This window comes from Panthera onca, chromosome B1 (genome assembly GCF_046562875.1).
Source record: "Panthera onca isolate mPanOnc1 chromosome B1, mPanOnc1 haplotype 2, whole genome shotgun sequence".
Classification (NCBI taxonomy): Eukaryota; Metazoa; Chordata; class Mammalia; order Carnivora; family Felidae; genus Panthera; species Panthera onca.
The window spans coordinates 70,144,264-70,163,803 of NC_138342.1; the positions used below are offsets into that span (position 1 = coordinate 70,144,264).

The 19,540-nt window shown below is 36.0% G+C and overlaps 1 protein-coding gene across 2 annotated transcripts in view; it reads left to right on the top strand.

Moving 5' to 3' along the window:
- ARHGAP24 (Rho GTPase activating protein 24) overlaps positions 1-19,540 on the top strand; it is a 662,544-nt gene that overhangs the window by 234,809 nt on the left and 408,195 nt on the right. For both annotated transcript variants that reach the window (XM_078445943.2, XM_078445942.2), the window contains exon 2: positions 1,255-1,454. In XM_078445943.2, the coding sequence (XP_078302069.1) occupies positions 1,275-1,454 (180 nt within the window). In that variant the 5' untranslated portion in view covers positions 1,255-1,274. The remainder of the gene's footprint in view (positions 1-1,254; positions 1,455-19,540) is intronic.

The following is a 19,540-nucleotide window of genomic DNA, read 5'->3' on the forward strand; positions in this document are numbered from 1 at the left end:
ACCAGAATAGCAGGACAAAATTCAAAAAAACCTAGAGGCCCAATGTGGAGTTTGACCCTGGACCTTTAAGGAAGAAATGTAAATGACCAAAGACTGACAATGAAAACTATATGGAATTTATAACCAGGATTCTGTACATACAAATCAAGTGAAAAATTAGTGGTGAAAATAAAGGCTACACAGAAGGACAACTTGTCTTCTGAAATCAAGCAGAAAAAAGAGGTCTGTGCATGAATATGCCAAACAGGAATATTCCATGTTTTATTAATTAATCTGTATTCTTACATCTTCCTCAAAGACACAGGGTAAAGACTGGACTTTTCATGTCCTGAGAAAAGTGCTTAGAAATAAACATTAGCAAGAATTTTCAGGACACTTTTAGGATAGGAAAATGTCATATTCTTGACTACTTGTCCGCAGCTTTCCCAGAAAGCCACCTCCTCTGTTGTTACTGTGGTAGTTAACTTCTCACCTGTGGATTAATATTTCTTCCATGATAAACTCATTTTCTTGCCATGTAGAGTGTGTATGACACTATCCTCCTTCACACATAACCTTGAAATGTTCTTCCTCATGCAGCTGGAGTGCACCACCCACTCCTGGAGTTGAAGGAAACTCAACTGTCCAAGCAGGTTTTTTTTCCGCCTAGAATGTTTCAGCTGCACTAATTCCTGACCAGCCAAAGAAACTTCAAGGGGATACTTTGGGAGAATGGGGGACAGATACATCTTGAGAAATTTTCACATATGTAGAACAAATGTCTTCCATTGAGGTTTTAAAAATAGTCTCTTTAAACTTTAACATGTGTTGGTCTAGTGTTTGCTCAGATAATCACAGGCCTGCACAAGCAGGACACAATCAGTGCACGCCAGACACAGAGTCTCATTATCATGGGAATTGTGTTTTTGCTGGGGTTTTCGTTTACTTTCAAAACTTGCTTCTTAACACACTACCTGTAGAACTTACCCATTCTTTAGTTCTACTTAGGAAAAAAGGAATATTATCACCCAGCTGACTTGTTCCTTAAAGGAAGATACAGTAAACTTTCCCCAAGGTTTCTCCAAGCGTATTGTTGTCAGGTCTGTGGTTTGCCTCTGGAAATCTGGCAAATGAGTTGATATGCGTTTTTCACTCTTCCTGCTTTTTTTTTAAGGGACAGAAGTAATTTTAGAGGGAATTGAATATATCAGAATACCTAATTTTCTTTCTTTCTTTCTTTCTTTCTTTCTTTCTTTCTTTCTATTTGCTAAATAGGAAAGTTCATCAGCTTGATAATGGAGGAGAACAATGACTCCACCGAGAACCCCCAACAAGGCCAAGGGCGGAATAATGCCATGAAGTGTGGGTGGCTGAGGAAGCAAGGAGGCTTTGTCAAGACTTGGCATACTCGCTGGTTTGTGCTCAAGGGAGATCAGCTCTACTATTTCAAAGATGAAGATGAAACAAAGCCCTTGGTAAGTAGGACAAAATAAAAAGCACTCTGGTCATAAGCAATCCAAGAAGTAGAAGGTTTGTTAGAAACTGATGGAGTCTGAGGTCAACCCAATTTCCCTCCCTCCTCTTTCAGTTCATTGGCATCTTTCATACCTTTTCTCGTTGTTTACTTTGGTTTAAGATGATGAACTTGCTAATTGAGGCCAAGAGGCAAATTATACTTGTCTAATATTAATTTTGACTTTTACTAAGCTGGAACAGAATGCCTGAGTCCTTCGGGCATACTTACTTTACAAGAATTTTTAATGAACATCTGCTAGACGATATATATGGTAGCCAAAACATCTTTCCTTTTCTTAAAAATAAGTTAAAAGCACAGAATTGAAGGAAAACTATAAACACGACTTTCAGTAATTTTTGAGACACCTTTAGTATCAATTCCCTGGGAGCTTCCTTCTACCTTCACTCACATAAAATATGGATATGGTGCTAAATGGAACAATGCTGATACATCCAATCATCATACACAATATACTCTTCTGGGGGTAGTTTCTGTGTCTTTTTGTGGTTCCTTAGTGGTCTTGTATTTACTTATTTACTTATCATTTTCTCAGCCACAAGTCTCTAGGCTGCAATGAGAGAGAGGAAAAATCTCCAACTCTTCCTGTAGCTACAATAAGCTTTCTTAGCTGTGATCATCAATTGATGGAAGGAGCTACAAACTGAAGTATCTCCTGTGTGTTTTCCCTTCATTTATATCTATAGGATATATAAATGGAAGAAATATTGTGGATTAGATGACATAAACATCCCTAACAGTATGTTTTTGAAGCTATTTTTCTTGTGTTAAAGTTCAAGAACTTAATTTGGATTGGGGCTCCTCTTTAGTATTTTATATTCTCAGACCTTGTAATTTTGCAAAGGTTTCATTTGTCTGGTTGAATTATAAGAAATAGCAACAAGTGCACATACTATAAACATGTTTTAAAATTGCTACTATATTTTAAGCATTTATTTACCAGGGCCAGGAATTAGACTGAAAACTTTGTGTATATATATATATATATATATATATATATATATATATATATATATACACATATATATATATGTATGATATATACATATATATCATATATATATGATTATATATTATTAGATACTTAAAATAAATAAGAATATTTACATTATAGAGAATTTATATAATATATAAAATATAATATATAAATATATATTTACATTATAGTGCATTTCCATACCAGTTATTGCATTTGTCATAGCAAAACAGTGTGGAATGTGGGGATTATCACTACAGATGGAGAAATTGTGGCTTAGTGATATGAAGCAATGTGACCAAGGTCATAGGGACATCAGAGGCTTATAAAGCAGTAGAGTCTTTTGTCTCTTATCCTATTCTCCAGGGTTCTTGTCTCATTGTACCTTGTTTTATACTGTATAGTATTCACATTATGGCATTGTCTTGAATATAAAATCATCTTTATTGGGGCACCTGGATGGCTCAGTCAGTTAAGCATTAGACTCTCGGTTCCAGCTCAAGTCGTGATTTCATGGTTCGTGAGACTGAGCTCTGCATCAGGCTCTGTGCTGACATCCCGGAGCCTACTTGGGATTCTTTCTCCCTCCCTCTCTGCCCTCTCTATTTCAAAATAAATAAATAAAAATAAAAAAAATAAAATAATTTTTATCAAACTCAGAGAAAGGGATCAGGTTAATGTGAGAAAACAGAATATGGAGGACTTTGATATGAAATTAAATGGAAGTATGAGTAAGAGCCAATGTTTTATCCCACTGAGTCTTATTCCTGGCATAGTGTGGCCAGAATGGGTACAGATTAAATGATTAATTATGCAGCATCCAGAACCTAAATGGGGGATAAGGGGAGCAGAAGATTCAGGAGTTGAGTGAATGAAAATGTGAAAGATGAAACAAATGTTCTGACTCTTTGGTGAACTTAGTGGACCTTCTAACAATGAACATGGGATAGAATGGATCAAGCTCAAGCTCAATGTTTCTAAAATCTGAGAACTGGAGGATGTTAGAGAATATGCAAAGGAACCCCAGTTTGAGGAACTCTGCCCTAAACTCTTCAAAGAGGATATTATCATACAGCCTTGGCTATGCTGTGTCATATCTCTGTGTAATTTCCAGAAGGTCTACACAGTCACAGATGGTCTTCAGTGCAGTGTAGTTATTTTGCTAACAAATTGGAAATATAAATAAGAAAATGCAAAACATTCTGATTAATTCAAATGAAAATCTGCCTCAAAATAAAAATCACTTTAATTCATAATATTTCTAAGTTGTATTTTGATATCATTATAATACTGATATTTTTAAGCTTATAATAACTAAAATCAACAAAAGAGAGTTGTATTGATGAGAAAGTACTGATGCTTATACAAAGCAAATATAGGCTATTATTTCCCTTAAAAAAGTTTCTTAATTTTTCTTTACAAATATCATTTGTTAATAGAGAAGTCAAACTTTGGGGTAAATAACTGACTTATTAATTATATATCATCTTTCATAGCAGTTCAAGCACCAGGAATTTTGACTTTGTGCTTTTTAAATTTTTTACACTAATGTTCAAATACATACACAAAGAATCAGATTAAAAACTGGCAATTTCTGTATCAGAAGGCTCTTAGTAATTTTAAAGGACCATATATTTGCCTATGAATGGACAATTCCTTACTTAAAATTAGTTTTCTTTAATGCCTGGCACATTGTAAGTTCTGAGGCATATTTTTCATGAATTAGTGAGTCAACAAAAGGTATCTGTCTATAAGGAGGAAGGGCAGGAGTACCAGGTGTTGTGTGATATTGACTAGTCTCAACCACATATATCAAAGTCATAACTCAAAATCAGAACATAATATATTAAATCATAATCACTTCATAACAACAAAGTTTAAATCACATTAAAGAAATCTTTTTAAAGAATTAATCACCTCAATGAAGAATAATTAAACATCTTGAAAAATGTTAAAACTGGAAAAAATTTAGTTGCTATAAATGCCCCCCTTTTACAGATGAAGTGTGTGTGTGTATGTGTGTGTGTGTGTGTGTGTGTGTGTGCATGTGAGCATAATATGTTGTTTGTATTGGTCATGGGATATTGTTAATGACTGGCAGATGAGGAACAAAAACAGATTTTCTTGCTCTTGATCCAGTGTTCCTTCAGTTTTGCTTTTTGCCTGCTCACAAATCCTTAACTTTTCTTTAGATTTGCTTTCAATCAGAACTACTTCTTGGTTGTTTATTTTCAATATTGGTGCTTTCAAGCATAGGAATGCCCTTGGCCTTCATATAGTTTGATGAGGGTTATTTCATTATTACTGGAGGGAACGTCACTAATGAAATGAAAAATTCACCCTTTTAAGTATTTGTAACCAGCTAAAAATGTTCAATAAACTTAAACTGGATTTGTTTTTCTCTCTCTTAAAAGGCATTTCTAAAATGAGAGTGTTAACACCCTTGAAATGTGTGTTTCTCCTGTCCTAGGCAAAGGTTTTCAATTTATTTTAATAAAACTTTTACTGAGTTTCTTCTCTTCCATTCAATAAAGAGAGTCAAACTCCGTATTATCCTTGCTATTAAAAACTACACATCTGTTGGGGGGAACAGATATGCAAAATTATAATTGGGACAGGCTATCATGTAAGCACTAGATGTTCTGAAGACACAGATACAATTAATGCCAAGAAATGAGTGATGATGCTGTGCAGAAGGGTTGAGGAAAGTGGCACAAAGCAAGAGGTGGTCCTTACCTGGGGTGCTGAAGGTTGGTGGGAGTTCTCCAGGTAGATAAATGGAGGAAAGGAACTCAGAGCAGAGAAAGACATAGAGTCACAAATAGACATTTATAGATAACTCCATATTGTTAGGGTTGTGAAATGACAGGAAATGGGGTTTGAGTGATAGGAGGCGACAACATAAAGGGATGTATATGTTGTACAAAGAGACCAATTCTCTGGCACACTATGGGAGCTATTTCTAGAACACCTATGCTACTCAAGTTGCAAAACTGCATTAATCTGTTAGAAAGGAATAATGGTAGTCATTTTTAAGAAATGTATTTGTCTGCTCTGGCTGCCATAACAACATGCCATGTCCTGGGTGGCTTGCCCAACAAAAATGTATTTTCTCACAGTTCTGGAGGCTAGAAGACCAAGATCAAGGTTGGTCTCTGGTGAAGCCTCTGTTCCCAGCTTGGAGATAGCCGCTTTCCCTCTGTTTCCTCACACACCTGTTGCCTTGTGTACAGAAGGATAGAGAACTCTGGTATCTCTTCTCTTTAAGGACAAGAGATCTATTGGATCAGAGCCCTACCTTTATGATATCATTTAACTTTATTTCCAAGTACAGGTACATGGGGGGAGGGTAGGCTTCAATATGTGAATTTTAGGGGGACACAATTCATTTCATAATACCTACTCTGTTGAATACCTCTGTTAATGAATATAATTTTTTCAATTAGGTTTTTCTCCTATTGGTACCATCAACTTTGATCTCCACTAGAACCTAATATAGCTGAGTTAGTGCATTATACATTTAATTATTTGAACCTACTATTGGTATCTTATGTTCTTATTCAAATTGCTCCTTGTCTTTTAAATATTCTACAACCTGCACAGGTTTGAGAGTTTAGAAAGTCTCACTGCCACTGTTCTTGTATTTTCTTTTTAAGCAAAAGATAAAAATACCTATAAGTTCTCTCTCTGGCAACAGTACCTAATTTGTAAATAAGACTTTCAAGCCTTGGGGCACCTGGGTGGCTCAGTCAGTTGAGTGTCCAACTTCAGCTTAGGTCCTGATTTCATGGTCTGTGAGTTCAAGCCCTGCGTTGGGCTCTGTGCTGACAGCTCAGAGCCTGGAGCCTGTTTCAGATTCTGTGTCTCCCTCTTTCTCTCTCTTCCCATGCTCATGCTCTATCTCTCTCTTCTCAAAAATAAATAAACGTTAAAAAATTTTTTTAAAGTAAAAAAAAAAGACTTTCGAGCTTTAACCATGGTTCCCCAGGCAATAAATTAGAGGTATACCTCAAGATATAACTATTTTGTATTTAAAATAAATCAAACTGAAATCCTTAATATCCCATCATTTTTAAAAGTGGAGAAACTTCAGTTTGTTTAGGTCAAAACTTTCTCCCAAAATCATTTTCTTTTTTTTTTAAATATTTTTTTAACGTTTATTTGTTTTTGAGACAGAGAGAGACAGAGCATGAACGGGGGAGGGGCAGAGAGAGAGGGAGACACAGAATCGGAAGCAGGCTCCAGGCTCTGAGCCATCAGCCCAGAGCCCGACGCGGGGTTCGAACTCACGGACTGTGAGATCGTGACCCGAGCTGAAGTCGGAGGCTTAACCGACTGAGCCACCCAGGCGCCCCCCAAAATCATTTTCTACAGAGTCTGCGCTTACAGACTTTATTCAGAACAGATTTAAAAAATAAAGTTGAGGATGTGTATGTGTATCTGGCTGGCTTAGTTGATACAGTGTGCACCTCTTGATCTCGAGGTCGTGAGTCTGAGCCCTATGCTGGGTGTAGACATTACTTAAAAAAAAAGTCATTCTCAAAAAATAAAGTTAATTTTGGTTGTTTCCAAACAGCAACAGAAGCATGGAAAAATGTATATAGCACATTAAAAAAATAATATATCCATAATCATTCTAAGCATTTATAGTACTACATATTTCTAGTTTTTAGGTAATATTTTTCTTTTTTATATTTGAAATTAAGTCCTACTTATATATGGAAAAAAGTTAAAATTATTCTGTGTGAAGAACCTTTGAAAAAAAGTTCTTTTATCTACTCCTGAACAACTTTAGGACTTTTGAAAAGCTATTAAAAGAAGGTTTTAAAGGAGACTTACATTGAGGTTGTGACAATATCTGTTTGGCCATCTTTCATTCATGATCATGACAAATGACTGTGACCTTAATTGTAGATATTGTAACATGAGGGAAGCAGATGAGTCTGAGATAGAATATGACCATTATAATTCTAAAAGTAAGGCAGTGTATAGATTTTGCAGCTGAATCCAGTGATGAATTCTAGTGCTTTTTTGAAATCATCTGTCTTACTTCCATCACGAAGTATATTATTACCTAAATAATAGTGAAGTTTCAAGCTTGGCCATACTTGTGAGTGTGTTTGACATACTTTGCATACTAGAATTTGAAACTGAAAAGCAGCAATTGTTAGAAGCTAGCCTGAGACTCCTGATAATAAGATTAAAATCCAAACAGGCACAACTCAATTAATCTAGTCTAGATTTTCAAAAACAGACATTGATCTGGTTGTGCGGAAAGGGTTTTTTCCTGGATGTGACGAAGATGATACTATATTAGATCACAGTGAATTTTCTTAACTTAGATAATAAAGTGATTTTGAGTGAATTATAACCTGAGGATTGGCCTCTAAATGTGCAAGAATTGATTACTGATTTAAGAGCAGGCTCTAATTTTATATATTTAATGAAACTTGTAAGTTAATGAAATCAAGAAATCTCTAAGGCATTTGCTGTTTGTTAAAATACATGAGCTAGAAGAAGACAAAACCCCAATTAAGTGTTTAAGGTAATATTAGGAACCTTGAAACTTGAATTTCATCCTTAAATCTAAAACTGACTTTCTGCCTAGCAACTAAATCTCTTGGTATTTTTTTTAAATTTTTTTTAACCTTTATTTATTTTTGAGACAGAGAGAGACAGAGCATGAACGGGGGAGCGTCAGAGAGAGGGAGACACAGAATCTGAAACAGGCTCCAGGCTCTGAGACATCAGCCCAGAGCCCGACGCAGGGCTCGAACTCACGGACTGCGAGATCACGACCTGAGCTGAAGTCGGACGCTTAACCGACTGAGCCACCCAGGCGCCCCGTCTTGGTATTTAAAAATATGCATAAAATGGGTCACCTGGGTGTCTCAGTTGGTTAAGTGTCTGACTTCAGCTCAGGTAATGATCTTGCTGTTTGTGACTTTGAGCCCCACGTCAGGCTCTGTGCTGACAGCTCAGAGCCTGGAGACTGCTTTGGATTCATTCTCTCTCTCTCTCTCTCTCTCTCTCTCTCTCTCTCTCTCTCTCTCTCCCTGCTTGTGCTCTGTCTATCAAAATAAATAATTTTTTTTATGTTCATGAAAGTATTTAATGAAATAACTTGTGATAGGTAGTAAAATCTTCAGTGGACTATAATGCTTTGCAGCAAATTTGCACCTGTTTGGACAACAGATTGAGGTCAAGACCCAGCTGAGTTCAGAGAATGTCAGTTCTAGAGGGCCGATGCTGGAGAGGAAAGCTAACGAATTGGACGGTCAGATATGAATGATAAAATAAAAATAAGTGCATATTTCCCCATTAAGACAATTCAGAAAAGTATTTATGAAGTGTAGCTTTTTAAATTTCACTTTGTAGGTTTGTGCATAAAAATAAATAAACATTTAAAAATTAAAAAAATACACATAAGGTGGCATTGTGTGTCATCATAAATTTTTGGGAAATTTTAGTTCATTCCTAGAAAGGATTATATCAAGACAGTGTTATTAATATGAAATTATTTTATTCTCTTTTAGTTGAAGAATTTTTTAATTGCTGACTTCTACATAGCTATTTCAGAGTGGTTAAAATATAGACTTTGAGTCAGATTGTTTGGATTAAATCTTGAGTCAGCCAGATACTAATTATGATACACTGAGTAGTGAGTAAGCTGATTTAAACTTCAATTTACTAATCTGTGCAATGAGATAATAATAGTACCTATTTCATACCATTGTTAGGAGGATTGAATTAAGTAATTTATACAAATGATCTTAGAAAGCAGTGGCACATAGTAAGGATAAAATGCATGTTAGCTGTTTTTATATTAGCATGACAAAAAGAGAATCTATTTCTTAAGATATTCATGCTACTTATTCATTTGATTTTTTTAAAAAATTCAACACGTTTATAAATTTCTAATGTGCCGTAGTTATTATGCTAGTTTCCAGGAAACATAAAGGTGATAGAACCAATCCTAAATAAAAAGACTCCCCCACCCCCCAAAGAAAAAGAATTTAAAAAGAAGCAACTTGTTTCTTTCTCAAGTAAAAGTCCAAACAGATTCTAGGTAAGTGACGAAGTGTCTTCTTGGTCTGCTGCAAACAACTGTTTAGAAACCCACGCTGCCAGAGATTTTGTAATTTTAACTTTTGGCTTCCAAACTCACCATAGGGTCATTCCCTTCCCAGTCAGATAGAAAGGGAATATAAAAGGGAGTATTGCATAGAAGGTTTGGGTGGACCAGGTGTGGTAGTGGCTCTTATAGCTCACAGTTCATTAACTGTTCACATTTCATTAACTAGAACGGAGTCATATGACCAAACCTAATGGCAAAGAGGTCTGGACATGTAGCCCAGCTTTATCCTGGGCTTTGTCCAGAGGAGAACTGAGTATTGGAAGGAGTTATCAGTCCCTGCCACAGGTGATTAAATACTACTAAGCATCATGAATCCGGTGTTAAATTCTGGTGGGTGTTACAGATTTTTGCAGTTGCTATACAATATAATAACTATTTACCATTGGAGGCCATAGGAGGGACACTTACCACCACTTCAAGGTTCAGGGAGAGTTTTTCAAAAGAGTATATACTGAAAATTGGAAGATGATATAGCTTTATTACAAGCTGTTGGGGTGGTATATGTGGAGAATAAAAGTTTAAGCCATGGTTCTTTGGTAAACTATTGGGAAATGCGTGATGGTCAAGTAAGAAAGAGGACAAGAAGTGATGAGAGATGATTTTGGAGACATATGCACAGACAAGTAAGCTGTGTTAAGGATTGTAGATTTTATCTTGAGACTTTACATTTCCCTTGCTTTTATGTGCCTCTTTTCCTTCTTTATTGAATTTAGAGCTATACAGTGAACATAGGGCTCATTCTAGGTGAAGCTCATTGTGAAGGAATCCAAAATGCTCACCTAACCAAAAAGTCCTTCTCAGACAGTTCTACAGCTGTCTTGGGTTCCTATAATTGGCTATTTTGTATTATGACATAATCTCTGGAAAAATGATGGACAAGCAACTATGCTGCAGTTAAACGCTTGACCTTCTATCATCCATTATAACCTAAGCATAAATTGTGGGCATGCCCATCAGGTCACTTTTTTTTTCCTTCATAGTAGAAAGGATTGAAAAATCTGTTGCTGCTGGAAAGGGCACTTGGAGTGACGAGCAGCAGATAACGTCTTGGGCAATCATAGAGATGGATGGGTGGGACATGGTAGCCAGTGGGAACACAGTATATGAGATTTCATCCTCATAATTTTCTCCAGAATTGACCTTGTTTAGTATGGGTGTTTCCCTGGAAAGCAGCTGAACCCAGTTGTTTTGTAGGTTTTAGTGCCAGACTGCCTCGGGTCATGTAAGACTCCATCAGTAGCTATAAGACTTGGGTAAATTGTTTTACTTACTTGACTAAGTTACTCATTAGTTAAATGTAAGTAATAAAACCTATCTCATAGAGCAGTTGTTTGCATACAGGAGATGATGTTTCTAGAATACTTATACATTACCTGACTACATATTAAACTCTCGGTAAATATTAAGTTGTTGGTATCATCATTATCGTTATCATCATCATTTTTATCATCTTTGACTATCAAGATAACCTGACACAGGCAGTTTAGAAGTCAGGATCTACAATATATTCCTTGTTAGTTGAATAATGAAGAAAATAATAGGTGATCAGCCCATGTAAGTAATGCTAACTTCAGAGCAGAAGACAACTTGTTTTTGCTTGTCACCTATGTTGTCAAAACACTGAACTCACATGGAAAATTCTCAAAAAACAATGCTCACCTTTGTAGTATGTCTTTTCTTTTTGTTTAAGTTACTTTTTGGGCTCCTCTAGAGCTTATCGAAATGATTATGATGACAGCTAAGGAGACTTGAAGGATTTTCTTTGCAGAACTGGACCACCCCAGAGAGAGACAGTCCTACTTTTCTTATCTCATGTACAACACTTATTCCTCAACACCAGTTTGAGAATTACCAGAGTGGAATCCCTTGAGTTCTGCTTCTAACATTTAATCATATTGACTGAAGGCTTTTGTATTTGCGATGCAATTCAATATATGGAACCCGATAGTCCCTATATGGATTAGCTCATTAGCATAAACCTAGGCATATTTCCGTTATCTCAATTAGTGGAGAAGAAAATTTAGGGAAAAAATGAATAGGTGAAAATGTCATTTGAACATTTACATTTTTGGTGCTCAGAGTAATATATTTTAAAAGGCTACTTTTTCTTCCCCCGATGTATGAAGGTATTTCACAGCCATTTGCTAGTTATTCTTTCCTAAGTTTCTTTTGGGCACTCAATCTTCCTGTCCTTTCTTCTTAAGCTTTATCTTGCCTAGATCCAGCTGTTCTCCATTTTTCTAGCACTATTACCGTATGTTCATTCATTCAGTGAATATTTATCAATTGTAAACTATATAAATTATACTTTACAAAATGTTTTGACCACTTTTACAAGGAAACAATGCCAGGTGCATGAATTGTTATTCTTATTTTCTGAATTTTGGCTTCCTTTCCTTAGCATAATATTTTCAAGGTTTATCAATGTCTAGGATATATCAGTACTTCATTTCTTTATAGGGCTAAATAATATTCCATTATTTCAATATGCTACATTTTGTTTATCCATTCTTCATTTGATGGACATTTGGTTTGTTTTCACTTTGAGGCTGTTATGAGTAATGCTGCTATGAATACTCGTGTACAAGTTTTTGTGTGGACAAGTTTTGTATGTTTTCATTTCTCTTGGTTATGTATTTAGAAGTGAAATTGATGGGTTATATGATAACTTCACTGTTTAACCTTTTGAGAAACTGTGCCAGTCATTTTTAATGATTACCTTTCAATTTAATTTAAAACTCAAGCTTCATGCCTGGCTTAAATCTCATCTATGTCTCTCTACACTCCATCTCGGCACTTGCCAGTCTTGACAGGGTATTTCAAGTAGGGAAGAAGCACAGTGTGCCTCTGTTTTCCTGTCTCTGCAGCACTGAGAGATAGGGCAGGGAAGGGAGGGAGAGACAGAGAGAGAGAGAACGTGTGTATATTCTTTGTGTCTCTGTGTTTGAGAGGGCCATGAAATGGATACTCTTTCCTTCTTTCTGAGGTCTCTAGTATTGAGGACTGGCAGAGGGGAGGAGAGAGCAAGGACAAATGCATCTCTAGGAACCTATTATTGTAGGGGGAATACGATGGTTGCTCCTGTTTCTCTGGCTAAATTCATGGTTATTTATGAGCATCTTGACTGCCCAGGATGTTGGAGATAGGGAAATATCTTGTCCTCGTTTGTCAGCCTTCAGGTCTCAGAATGAGCATTACACCCATAGCTTCTTGCTGCCAGGACCTCATTACCAGGTGTCCTGCCTTCCCTGGTTAAACTTAAATTACTGGATATTCGGGTATGGCTGACATGACAAATGTAGTACTACAGACTCCTTTACATTGTCACACGATTTTCTCTGCCCTGCAATTCTTTTGTCCTTTACTTGTGGATAGGTTCAGAACAGCCTAAGCACATTACAGAGTGAGGAACAAGCTGCCAATCTCCCCAGTGCTAGCGATTTTCCTGGAGTTTCTTGTTTGCCTTGAGGAGCTTATGGCCTTCCCCCCACCAGACATCTTTCCTTAGGCAGGAAGAGGAAGACAGGTAGTGGTGCTGGCCACAGTGGTATCTGATTGGGTTGCATTCTTTCCTTTCTTATTGTATCTGTTAGAAGAGAAACACATTTTTCTTTATTTCTGGTTTTAGATCCCCAAAATCAGTCTGGGACAACAGGATAATTCCTACTCAACACCCTATTATATAAAACTTCTGTCATACTTTCACAATTTTTAAGTCACAACTTATAAATAAAATGCATATACTTTTTTCTCCCAGATAAGTGGAACTAACATTCCTTTATTAACTAATAATTCTGGAGATTGTTAAAGTCCTTCATGTGTCTGACTTCTTATGATTATTAATTTGAAACAATATTCTGTTCCATTTATGAGTCAGATAACTTGTCATATACAAAAATATGATTTTGGAGGGGGGGATGTTTGTACCCTTTGACCTCCTTTACTCATTTCTCCCACCCTGCCACCCCCAACATCTGGCAGCCACTAATCTGGTCTTTGTATCTATTCACTTATTCTTTTTAATTTGTTTTAGATTCCCCATATAAGTGAGATCATACACTATTTGTCTGTCCCTGCCTAATTTATTTCACTTAGCATATTATTCTTTTTATTCTTTCTATGACTGAATCACATGCCACTGTGTATGTGTGATATGTATCTGTATCTATATATCACATTTTCTTTATCCATTCATGCATTGATGATTTTTTCCCATATCTTGGCTATTGTAAATGATGTTCCAGTGAACAAGGGGATGCATATATATTTTTGAATGTTTTTGGTTTTTTTATTGATAAATATCCATAAGTGGAATTGCTGGATAATATGGTAGCTCTATTTTTAACTTTTTGAGGAACCTCAGTGCTGTTTTGCAGAGTGGCTGCACCAATTTGCTTCCCCACCAACAGAGCACAAGGGTCCTTTTCTCTACATCCTCACCAACACTTGTTATCTTTTGTCTTTTGATATTAGCTGTTCTGACAGGTGTGAGGTGATATCTTACAGTTTTGATTTGTATTTTCTGATGATTAGTGATGTTGAGCATCTTTCCATGTACCTGTTGGCTCTCTGTATGTTTTAAGGAAAATGTCTATTTAGATCTCTGCCCATTTTTCAAATAGGATCATTTTTGTTTGTTTGTCTCCCTCCCTATCTCTCTTTGGATTATTGAGTTGAGTTCTTTGTGTATTTTGGACACTAACCCCTTATCAGATATATGATTTCTAAATATTTTCTCCCATTGAGTAGGTTGCTTTATAATTTTGTTGATGATGGTTTCTTTTGCTGTACAGAAGCTCTTTAGTTTGATGTAGTCCCACTTGTTTATTTTTGCTTTTGTTGCTTCTGCTTTTGGTGTTAGATGGAAAAAATCATTACTAAGATCCATGTCAGAGAACTTATTAATTATGCTTTGCTTTAGGATTTTTATCATTTCCGATCTCATGTTCAAGTCTCTAATCCATTTTGGTTTAATTGTTGTGTACAGTGTGAGATAGTGGTCCAGTTTCATTCTTTCCCATGTGTTTGTCCAGTTTTCCAGCATCGTTTATTGCAAAGACTGGCCTTTCCCATTGTATATTCTTGGCTCCTTTGTCATAAACTAATTGACATTAGTTAAATAAACTAGTTGACATAAACTAATCATATAAATGTAAGTTTATTTATAGATTCTGTACCATGTGACATTGATCTATGTATTTATTTGTATGCCAATACCATACTGTTTTGATGACTACAACTTTGTAGTAGAGCTTGAAATCAGGTTTGTGGTGCCTCCAGCTTTGTTTTCCTTTCTCAAGATTGCTTGACTACTTGGGGTCTTTTGTGGTTCCATACAAATTTTAGGATTGTTTGTTCTATTTCTGTGGAAAATGCCTTTGGACTTTTAGTAGGGATTGAATTGAATCTGTATATTGTTTTTGATAGCATGGACATTTTAACAATATTAACTCTTCTAATCCATGAGTACAGACTATGTTTTCATTTGTTTATGTCTTCTTTAGTTTCTTTCACTAATGGCTTATAGTTTTCTCAGGTCTTTCACCTAATTTGTTTAATTTGATCCTAGGCATATTATTATTTTTGATGCAATTATAAATGGGATAGTTTTCTTTTTTATTAAGTTTTTACTGTTAATTCCAGTATAGTTACCATACAGTGTTATATTAGTTTCATGTATACAGTATAGTGATACTATTCTGTACATTACTCAGTGCTCATCAAGATAAGTGTACTCTTAATCCCCATCACATATTTCACCCGTCCCCCCACCCACCTCCCCTCTGGTAACCATCCGATTGTTCTTTATAGTAAAGAATGAGGTTTTTGATTGAGAGATCAACCCTTTGTTTGTAGGTTTTGCTTCTTAAATTCCACATATGTGTGAAATCATATGGTATTTGTATTTCTCTGACTTATTTCACTTAGTATTATACCCTCTAGCTCCTACCATGTTGTTGCAAATGGCAAGATTTCATCCATTTTTATGGCTGAATAAAATGTTCCATTATATATTGATATTTCATTATTAGTATATAGAAACACAACAGATTTCTGTATATTGATTTTGTATCCTGAAATTTTACTGAATTTTTAAATTAGTTTTAACGGTTTTTTGTTGGCATCTTTAGGGTTTTTTATATATAGTATCATGTCATCTCCGTATAGTGACTATTTTACTTCTTCCTATCCAATTTGTATGTTTTTCATTTCTTTTTCTTGCCTAATTGCTCTAGCTAGGCAAATATAAAAAGCCCTATATATATTAACTTAAGGTATCTTTCTCTTCTAACTCATTGTTACTCTTTGTGTCATAGTCATAGAAGAGATGAACAGAATCAATTCAGTGTATTAGCATAATCCGCAGCTAATTTTTATGAACCTGGATTCCTACTTAACTATTTTCTAAGTACACGATCACAAATACTTAAGTAATATGGCATCCCTTACCACAGCTAAAAAAATATTTCAGATAAATAGATGCACATCTTCTACTTGGGCTACCTTGTGGCCAATCTTGAGAAATTAGTTTATTAGAATAAAGAACTGAATATACTGAATAAAGAACTGAGATGTGAGCTCACTGACACTGAATCTACAGATGTGAGCTCACTGACCTGAATGTGGGTTGAATGTGCAATAGTCCTGGCCTTGCTTGCAGCATGAACTGATGATTTAAACAAGCCAACATAACCCTAACTGTTATTTAACATTCAGAACCTCCTCCAGGGAAGGCAGGCAGGAAACATCAGCAGTAAGACTCATACATTTTCAGACAGCTTTACAGTGCCAAATACCTGCATCTATTTTGGATCTTTTTCCTAGATTTTATTTGTTTGTTTGTTTGTTTGTTTGTTTGTTTGTTTTAAATGCTTAGAATTAATAGTTTCTCTAGATTTTTAAAGGAGACTTTCTACATCTTGTCAATTTTTGTCTTTTTATATAACCCGGGGCTCTCCTGGGTCATGGAATTATTCTCCCATTAGTGAGGAATATCACCTTCAATGAATCACTTCTTCCCATACTTCCTCTGTTAAATGAAGACATGAAACTGATGGTTTCAGAATTGTTTCTCAGTTTCAGGTTTCTAGAAATTTTGCTTAGTTGCACAAATGCTCCTGCTTTCTAAAAATTAAGCTCTCATGATGCTTCCAGTAAGTTAATAGTTTTAGTTATTTCCTAAATCATCACATTTGCCTATAAAATATACATTGTAATAGTCACAATTAATTTGGAAATGGGTAATTTACCTTTAGGATATCCTTGGGGAATAGGAACAGGAGTTCCATTTTGAAACCACACCCAGAGGTCACAAATGTTCTCAGTGTTCTGTTAGTCTGCATTTTGAGTATTTGGGCAAAACTCTGATGAAGGCAGGTTTAGTTATTCTCACAGATAGTGACATACTTATCTAAAATTCTCAGTGTTTTCAAAACTTCCTCTTTAAAGTGTCATCATTTCACATGCAATTGTGATAAAATGATAGTGGTTACTTAAAATATTGTTTCTCTTTTTGATTTTTAAAACTGCTTGAGAATATTTTATTTTTTAAAAAAAAAATTTGATTATTCATTTTTGAGAGAGAGAGAGAGAGAGACAGAGATTGAGCAGGGGAGGGGTAGAGAGAGAGAGGGACACACAGAATCCGAAGAAGTCTCCAGGCTCTGAGCTGTCAGCACAGAGCCTGACATGGGGCAGAAACTCACAAACCGTGAGATCACGACCTGAGCCGAAGTCGGACGCTCAACCAACTAAGCCACCCAGGCTCCCCGAGAATATTTTAAAGATACAAATGAGTTTGCCCCTTCTGACACCCTTTCCTTCCAAAATTGTAAGATGTAACACTTGTAAAATAGACAATTTGGCTGGATTTTTTTTACTTTTAATTTTTTTAATGTTTATTTTTTGAGAGAGAGACAGAGCATGAGTGGGGGAGGAGCAGAGAGAGAGGGAGACACAGAATCCGAAGCAGGCTTCAGGCTCTGAGTTGTCAGCATGGATAACTTGGCTAGATTTTTAAAACGTGCATAAATTGTCCATTAGACTGTTGTTTACTGCTTGAAACTCTATCAATTCATTTTTCTTTTTTTTTTTTTTAATTTTTTTTAATGTTTATTTATTTTTGGGACAGAGAGAGACAGAGCATGATCGGGGGAGGGCAGAGAGATAGGGAGACACAGAATCGGAAGCAGGCTCCAGGCTCTGAGCCATCAGCCCAGAGCCCGACGCGGGGCTCGAACTCACGAACCGTGAGATCGTGACCTGAGCCGAAGTCCGACGCTCAACCGACTGAGCCACCCAGGCGCCCCAATCAACTCATTTTTCAAAGCAGATTCTGTTACATTCTTTGTGTCGCTATACAAAAACTTTACAATGGGGCCAATGTAAATATCAGACAGTAATTTTCCAATTCTTATAGCAAATTTTAATATTACTGGGGAAAATAAAAAAAACTCAAAATACTTATGGATTTATTTATTTTTTTTTATTTATTTTTTTAATTGTTTTTTCAACGTTTTTTATTTATTTTTGGGACAGAGAGAGATAGAGCATGAACGGGGGAGGGGCAGAGAGAGAGGGAGACACAGAATCGGAAACAGGCTCCAGGCTCCGAGCCATCAGCCCAGAGCCTGACGCGGGGCTAGAACTCACGGACCGCGAGATCGTGACCTGGCTGAAGTCGGACGCTTAACCGACTGCGCCACCCAGGCGCCCCTACTTATGGATTTAAAGTAATAGTATGACTTAAAACTTTCAACATATATGTTTTTTATTTTGAGAGAGAGAGAGAGAGAGCGTGCAAGTAGGGGGAGGGGGGGGAGGAGGAGGAGGAGGAGGAGAGAGAGAGAGAGAGAGAGAGAGAGAGAGAGAGAGAGAGAATGAGAATCTTAAGCAGGCTCCATGCTCAGTGTGGAGCCTGACACAGGGCTTGATCGCACAACCTGGGGATCATGACCTGAGCCAAAGCAAGAGTTGGATGCTCAACTGACTGAGTCACGCAGGTGTCCCAACATATTTTTATTAAGATATTATGAATTACATAATTTGTTTTGATCATAGAAATCATAATTTTTTGTAGCAAAATTTGTTGTCTTTCCAAGTTTTGTGTCTCTGATCAGCTACTTTAACTGAAACAGCATTTTTGATTCTGACCTGTTTTCTCATCTTATATTCAAGATTGAGGAACAGGAGTTGTGTGATCCTATCTGTGGGGTCCTGTATTATGTGGCATTCCACACATTTGATACCTGTCCATCTTCTTGTTTTGATATCTGCCTGAAATTTTCAGATTTTTTTGTTTTGAAGTATATTAGCAATTTTGCTGAATTCTAGAAACTAATTTTATTTAGTTAAACTTATTTTAGAGTGTAATTAATTCAAGCCATTCACCAACTACATTTTTTTTATTGGAGTGGCAATTAAAAAAGAGTTCCTGCTAATAAAAATTGAAGATACATTTAAGAGGTAATTCCTCACTCTATTATGGCTTTCTAAGAAGACAAAAGGGAGTAAGCTTTTGTTATGAATTGTTATGCATTATGGTCCATGTTTAGTACCCTGTTTATATTATCTTATTAATTCTTACAACAATACTATATGCATAGTTTTTTATACGTAGGGAGACTGAATTTAATAAAGGTTAAAAAAATCTATGTCCCAAGGCTAACAATTGACAAAAACAGGTAGAACGGTGAGATAAATAATATAAGAAGGCCAGGAAAGAAAAAAAATAAATGTTCTGAGGAGACGGGCAGGATCTAATCTAGTGTCAAGAGGTTTTGAAGTACACATAATTTTCAGTATGAGAGAGAGAAAAAGAAATGCATACTTATTTTAATAAATAAGAATATAGCTTACATAGAGCCTTGATGAAAAACGCTGTACTTTTTGAAATAATGATGCCAATGTAGAG